Raw genomic sequence first — 7,328 nt, 5'->3', positions numbered from 1 at the left:
TATTAATGTAATATTTAGTAACTGTTAAAATTTCAATGGTTTGTCATTTGCTTGCATTTTTATATAAGGGTTCATACAACCTTAAATTCAGTTCTATTTGACTAGTACAGATTGTCTTCTGTTAAATGTTACGATATTCTGTTTGCCCATTTTCAAACTGTAGCAAGTCGAATGGTCAATATAAAGAATGCATATTTCTGAGAAGTAAAAGAAACATCAAATAAATCTTGGTTTTATCTTGTGTAAATCCTGTAGTAAGAGATTCTGTACAGATTATTTAGCTGAAACTGCTGGCTCAACTGCTTAGTTTCCTAATGAGCACTTCCATAGATCTGAAAGTTTCTGGAAGTAACTTAAGACCGGCGTAAACTGCGCTTTTTCTAAATCCGTCCATTCATTGAAATACCGAATGGCCCGAAACTTTTGACTGGTTTACTGGGACCGTATACACGCATACACAGACACAACTTTTTCTTGTTTGTACTTTTTTCAACTAAAATTTGTCGAAGCCCATGCCGCCGCGTGAAATATGTATATTGCCGGCGATATTTTTCTCCCTCGCCTTTTTCCTGCGTTCCTCTCTTGTTTTCTCGTTTTTCGTTTGTTCCGATATCGCTCGACGAATTGCAAAACTGTACAGCGACGCACAAAAATATTCCGTCGTTTGATTCAGACACAGTAGAAGAAAGAACAGGAGGCTCGCTTGCGTTGTCGACACTTATGATCAATCAACCAACTAATTAATCGATTAATCCTGAAGCATTTAAGATAGAAGCAAAATTCTAAGGGTACCCCCCTTTAGATTTTGCGAAATTTTCGTTTCTTACCAATAACTCCCAAACCGTTGGACTTACGGGAAAATTGCATACGATCTTTCTCGTAGCTCTGACAATGAGATCTACCACTTTCGTCTGAAACATTTTTTCCTATCGTCTATAGTTTTGCAAAAAAACTGATTTTTCGTTTTTTTTTATCAAGTACTCGGCAATTAGTAATCGGCAACGAAACGAATTAATGCACTTTTTCAAAGAATGAACCTACTGTTCTTTCTCATACTGTGGCTCAGATTTCCAGCGCGCATTTCCTTATCGGTTAATCCGAAATGTAGAGAAACTGGTAAAACGTACAGGTATTAAAATATTATTATTCGTGAAGTTGGAAGGAAATGTAGATCGGAGTTAATTCATCGATTTCTTCCGAACGATATTAGAAAAGTTTTATTTTACAGTTGATGAAACGTTCGACGGGAAAGTTTAATCCGCAATACTTGTGCCGTTCGCTGTATCTATATCCACGCGTGTAGACACACGCAGGGAGCACGGGGTGGCTGCCGGGTAATATTAGAAGCGTCCCCTGTTTGCAGAGCGGAGCACGCGTGCCGCCATACCGTTTCGGTTCCGAACAGAACGATATGTTTCAACCGTGTCCTCTACTCTTTGCCACCCCTACGGTGGAGCCTCCGCGTGTTTACTTTAAACCCCGGTGACACCCTCCAGGCCGCCCTTCGGCTCGGTTAGCCCTCTCAAACGGAATCGGTCACCGCGGTCAGCGATCGAATCGAGAATTCCAATCTCAGTATGGATAGACATTATCATCAACCTTCGTATCCCGAACAAGAATTAACTAGTATCAGAATTCAGTCATTGCCAAATTTACTGCAACCAAGTTTAACTCTACATTTCTTGTCTTGTATATATAATTTATGAACTGTTGCATTGAGTTTGGAAAAAAAGATTGTAAATTAAGTTTAAAGTGATAACTTTGAGAAACTATAATGAACCAAAACTGACCCTCACAGTTGAAGACAGTAAAACCGACATTAATTTCTTATTGATGAAAAACATGGAAAACCGTGGATCAGTCGGTGTGATCGAGGAATAATAAACGAATAATCTGCGAAATGCCTGGAATACAATAGGCAATAATCTTATTTCCGATGAAAAGAAAAAGAAAGGGAGGGACTTGGAAGGGTAGAAAGGAAGGAAAGACGCAAAGAGAAGAATGGAACGGAGAAATGAGAGAGAGTAATAGTGCTGATCCGAGAATCGCAGCCACCACCGCTGGTTTAAGGCCCGGCTAAGTGCCGGATAATGAATATGCTAACGTGCGCCGAGTACGCGAGAAGAGGAAAGCTTTGCTCGATCTACACTGCCTTTCACAAACGCCATACAGATTCAAATTTATCACCGACTTTTCAACGAAAACGTCACTTGAACGCGTCGCTCGGTGAAAAATTTTTAACTGCCAATTAACGATATTAAACGTCGTCGGATTTCTCAGGCATTCTTCACGAATTTGTCTAACCCGAGGGTCAAGGGTCAAATTAAAAATGAATCTGTGGACGAACGTGGAATCATCGACTGACGAATCGAACTATGGGAATAATTATGAGATCGGGTCGAAACGCGAAACAAGACTTGTTGATTCGTTTTATAGTTGTGAAACGAAGTGTATATCGGGTTCAAGCACCTTACCGACACCACCGTGTACGTGTACGACGAGCTGCGCTATACTATACTGTGTATATTTAAGTACCTTTCGCGCCTCTTTCTGTACCATCGCGCTTTTCACGGAGAGCTTTCGACTACGCGTACTCACTCACTCACTCACTGTACACGGTTCGATTAAAAAGCGACATAAGTCGTGGGCGAATAACAGTATTCCATTATTGATACGGAATACAAAACATCTAAAACGCATTCGGTCACGAAATACCTGCGCGTTCTTTATCCACCGTCGCGCTATCAATGTACTTTATTCGGCAAATACGCCGCGCGCGAATGCGTTCTACCGGCACGAAATAGAATACGAGATATCTAAAACGCATTTGGTATCCGGTGACAAATGATCGCGAAATAGCTCTGCGTTCTTTATTCATCGCGTAGTCAATGTATTATTTTGTCCAGAAAACCCGTGCACCGGCGTGTTTCCCCGAGCGAAATATAGAATGCGAGGTATCTAAAACGCATTTGCTGTCCAATGATAAATCGAACTCGGGTGTTGTTTATTCATCAAAGCAGAATCCGCGTGTCGAAACGCAAATAACAGATTGAAAACTGGCAATTAATTAAGAACACAGGACGAATCAATAAGAAGAAACGGATGTATGAACCTCATGAAAGTGAAATTCCTGTTTCGTCTCGGTCCATCGGACCGTTTTGTAAAAACACCGGTTTTAATTGAACGATCAAACAGTTTGTTCGGAATGATTCTTTTTATTGACTCTAGTCGTGTTAATGAAGAAGGCGGAAGAGTACTCACGTTTGCAGGCCTTCCGATGCTGGATGGGCCTGGCCGGGTCCCTGTAGTAACCTTCCCGGCAGTAGTGGCAATGTCTACCGGCGGTGAAATGCCGGCACTGAAGGCAAACGCCTCCGCTTACGCGTCCCGACAACTTGTACAGCTCCATGTTGAATCTGCACTTTCTCGCGTGGAGGTTGCAATTGCACTCTACAACAAATAACGAAATACCGATTAGAGACAACGTCCCTTCACGAGCTACGTCCAATTTTAATTACATCCAACAAATATCGATTTGAAATTCTATCGATATCGGTAATTTCTGTGACACACTGAAAACAACGTATTAAGGTCTATCTACACTAACGTCGACGTAAGACGATTCATAGATCGTAGGACGTATGTTCGGCAATGAAATCAGTGCTGTAGTTTTTAGGACAGGGTATAGGGAAAATCGTGTAAAAAACAGGGACCTCAAGACCCACGTTTGTCACCGAATCGATAGGCGGGCTACCTGCTGTTTAGGGTCCACTACTTGCTTCGAGGGTTCTTTCGCTTTCCCGACCTTACGTGCCGTTGACGTGACGGTGACGTTACGTTAGTGTAGATAGACCTTTAACTCGATAAAAACTGATATCGAGTCACATAGGAGTGCAAAGGGTTGATCAGTATATTCATTACTTCATCAAATATCGTGTCAATCGTTGAAACATTGTACATATCGATTGTCCCACGGGACATTGTATATGAAGTCGACCGAACAGGTTCTTAAATGCACAGGTAAAACGAAGTATATAAATAGATGTAAGCATGTATCCAGGTATAAGTCACCCATTGTATTAGAAGCAGAGATTATTGGGTCGAGAGTAGCTTAGGTAGGGTAGTTAAAATTGCAAGTTACCGGCCCATCGTACGTCGGCCGACCCTTTTTTTTTTCTTCGGTTTACGAAAGACCTTTCAATTACATAGGTAAAGTATACGCGCGCGTCTCGGTTTCAATAAGTCACGAAAAGAAGAACGGCGCGGCGTGCTCGAGTATACGGGCCGAGAGGAAGTTACGGCACGGCCTCCTCTCTCGGGAGGGACACGTTATTCCCTTCTCCTCTGATCGTCGCTGCCGTACTCGACTCGAATTCAATGCTCGCGAACGCTTCTTCAAGTAATTGAGGAAAGTTTTTTGCTAGACAAAGCGGAAACCTGTGAGAGTAGGGGGAAAGTGTTCTTTCTTCCCTTTATTCGTTCCCTGCCTCGTGACGACAAACAGAAACCTCGGAAGTAGGCGAACTATTATAATTCACCGGAAGCTCGTATGGGAAGATTGTGCTATGAAAAATTGTAGAGCACGAACAACATGGAAAGTATAAATGACATTATTAATTTTCTTTTTAAGAGAAAAATCGATTTCGTATGAAAAATCTAATATTACACGGCAGACTTGATTTATCGTTCTGTTTTGTTTGAAACGAATTTACCCAGTGGCTACAATTCACCGATATCTACTCGGTTTCACGAAATTTCTACGGGCGGGGCAAAAAAAATAATTGTTAATTGTACGAGTGGTATCCGAAACGCGATCAGGCCAGAGCAGAGCGGAATAGAATAGACCAGAAGAGAGAGGAGGGAGGAGTGCAAGGGGTTAAATATCGAGGATCGGGTAACGAACGGAAAATTCAATTAAGTGTACAATCGATTCCGTCTGACGAGAGATGTTTGCACGAAACGAAGCACTGCGAAATCACCCCCCGGTTGGTCAACGGTCGGTACGGTCTACAATATTTCTTCTCTTGAATACAAATTCGTCGCCCTGTTTCTTGTTTTAAATAGACGACGGCCGATACGCGATATTCGCCGCGATCGAATACTCTCACATTTCTATGGACGAATTCCGCAATGGTTCCATGCGATTCTTTTAAGGTTTCTCGGTGCAACTACGAAATATTAGATGAGATGAAATTTTGCAAAAATCTGTTAAATATTCCGATGTGCCAAAATCTGATCGATGAGTTTCGTGAAACTTCAAAGGAATCTCGTCCTTTGCAGGTGTTTAATTGATTCAGGATTGCTAATTGCGCTGGTAAACGCGGGTATTGAAATTTTCATAGAGACGCGTATCTCGTGTCTCCTTCACAATGGAAGAGACAACCTCCTTCACTTCCTCCTCCTCCTCCTCCTCCTCCTCTTTCTCCTCCTCGCTTATTGTTGGTAGAAGCAGCGTAGAAGTCGGGAATAGCTGTAATTACTGCTCCATCATCTAAAAGCAATCATCAAGCCCATACCTACTGGCTCTATACTCCGCGCACTTAGGTATGTACATATATTCCCTCTCTAAGTGCGAGACAATGCTCGTACCACTTCCTGACCTAATTTATCAGCGGAGTGCCTCGCGTCTCAAAGAAACAATACCCCTGTCTCGTCTCGAGGATCCTTATCGGACACGCACGATTATTGGCGAACGTGTTTCACAGCGATTTTACATATCAATCCCACGAGAACTCTTTTTTCGCTAATCTAATTTCGATACCCACGGGGAATTTAAGCAAAATGCTAATGTAAAAATCAAATCAGGGCTGAAATTTCTCTTCTGACAAATTAACATTAATCTACAATACTTCGACATGTCACGTTTTTGCATGTTATATGCATTCTCAATGCTCTCAGCGTGTGCAACTTGTTTTATGAAGTGGAGACAAAAATCCGACTAATTTCTCTGCAGATTAAATCTGGAAACGATCTAATTGATCTTCTAATTAAACATCGGGAGTGGTTAAAAATTATTTGTTAGATTTCGGTAACGGTAACGAGGGAGTTTGAAAGGTATCGGGGCACGGACTAATGGGGCAAAGATGGTAATTCTCGACTGATTTTTCGCCTTCCAGCACGGCGTACGCTTTTTCCTCGTTTTTTATTCCCATTCTCTCGGTCGCGGTGGTACCGTGCTAAAAGCTAATGGTCGCTAACGCCGCACCGGGGCTTTGCCTCCTCCTTCCTTTTTATCCCCTTTTTCGCTCCGCCGTTCTTCGCTCCGCAAACAGAGCTCCTCATCTGAACAAACTTTCCGAAATAAAATACATACCGTATATCGCGTCCCGCTCCCTCGCAATCTCGGTAAAATAAATTCCGCCGGAATTTCGTACGTCTCGCCAAATTACAATTACAATTTACTGTCGGCGATTCCTTGCGTCTCGACGTTTCCACCGGCGCTCTATTAATTAAAAATTATTTAACTCGCTCCTCTATTTAAATCGTTATCGGTTTCTCTTGTTAATAACGTCGGGTAACTATTTGAATTGCTATGTCGATGCGAATCAGTGGAGATGCTTCGATCGCTGTGAGGCTCCAGAGAGATTACTACGTTTGAAAAAGTGTCTGGTGAAAAAAATCTGTGGCACTTTCGCGAGCCACTGTATCTCCCGGTCGAACCTATAAATTGGAACCATAAATTCCAGTCCATGGAAGTCCGTGCCCGTGGCACGGTGTTTGTCTTCGGCTGGAAAATCGTTCGTTTCCCTCGCGGGATGTACAGTGGCAGCAAAAAATACCCGATTTTCCGACGGACTTCTTTTCTTACCTCATCACGTCTCGAGTCTTTGATCCTGATATTAAACGTGAACGAGCTAACGTAGGAATATTGAGAAAATGAGATACGTAATAATACCTAATATTACGGTTAATTAATAATTGCGGGGAGTGAAACGGCGCGTGGGATACTTTCTCGAGGGGGTGTATCGGGGGAAGGTGGGAACGAAATCACGGCCGGAATCTCCGGCGAGCTGTGAAATTGGGAAAAGAATCAGGTAAACGTTCATCGGCGACAACTTGGAACTTTTCCGACGCGACGCTGATTTATTTCCGACAATAATAACGTGGCTAGGTACCAGAAGCGAATGAGATCCGATAATAAGGGTTCGTCGTCGACGGTTAAGAACCAGGTAGGAACAGATTTGTCGAGATCAGCTACCGACCACCGGAACCAGCCGTTTCGAGGGACAAACTATTTCCCTTGTTGCCGATTCAGAGGCTATACCAGTGTTTCTCAAAATTTAAGGATGTATTGGCTATACAGTCAATCCCAAAAGTTTATGCACTTT

The 7,328-nt window shown here is 42.6% G+C and overlaps 1 protein-coding gene across 2 annotated transcripts in view; it reads right to left on the bottom strand.

The window, feature by feature from the left end:
- Positions 1–7,328, bottom strand: part of LOC108632454 (netrin-1) — a 35,946-nt gene that overhangs the window by 14,656 nt on the left and 13,962 nt on the right. For both annotated transcript variants that reach the window (XM_026819585.1, XM_018037063.2), the window contains exon 9: positions 3,262–3,450. In XM_026819585.1, the coding sequence (XP_026675386.1) occupies positions 3,262–3,450 (189 nt within the window). The remainder of the gene's footprint in view (positions 1–3,261; positions 3,451–7,328) is intronic.

This window comes from Ceratina calcarata, unplaced genomic scaffold, assembly GCF_001652005.2.
Source record: "Ceratina calcarata isolate Rehan_Ccalc_2016 unplaced genomic scaffold, ASM165200v1 scaffold154.2, whole genome shotgun sequence".
NCBI lineage: Eukaryota > Metazoa > Arthropoda > Insecta > Hymenoptera > Apidae > Ceratina > Ceratina calcarata.
The sequence above is the reverse complement of the archived record's forward strand: the minus strand, read 5'-3'. Positions and strand labels throughout refer to the sequence as shown.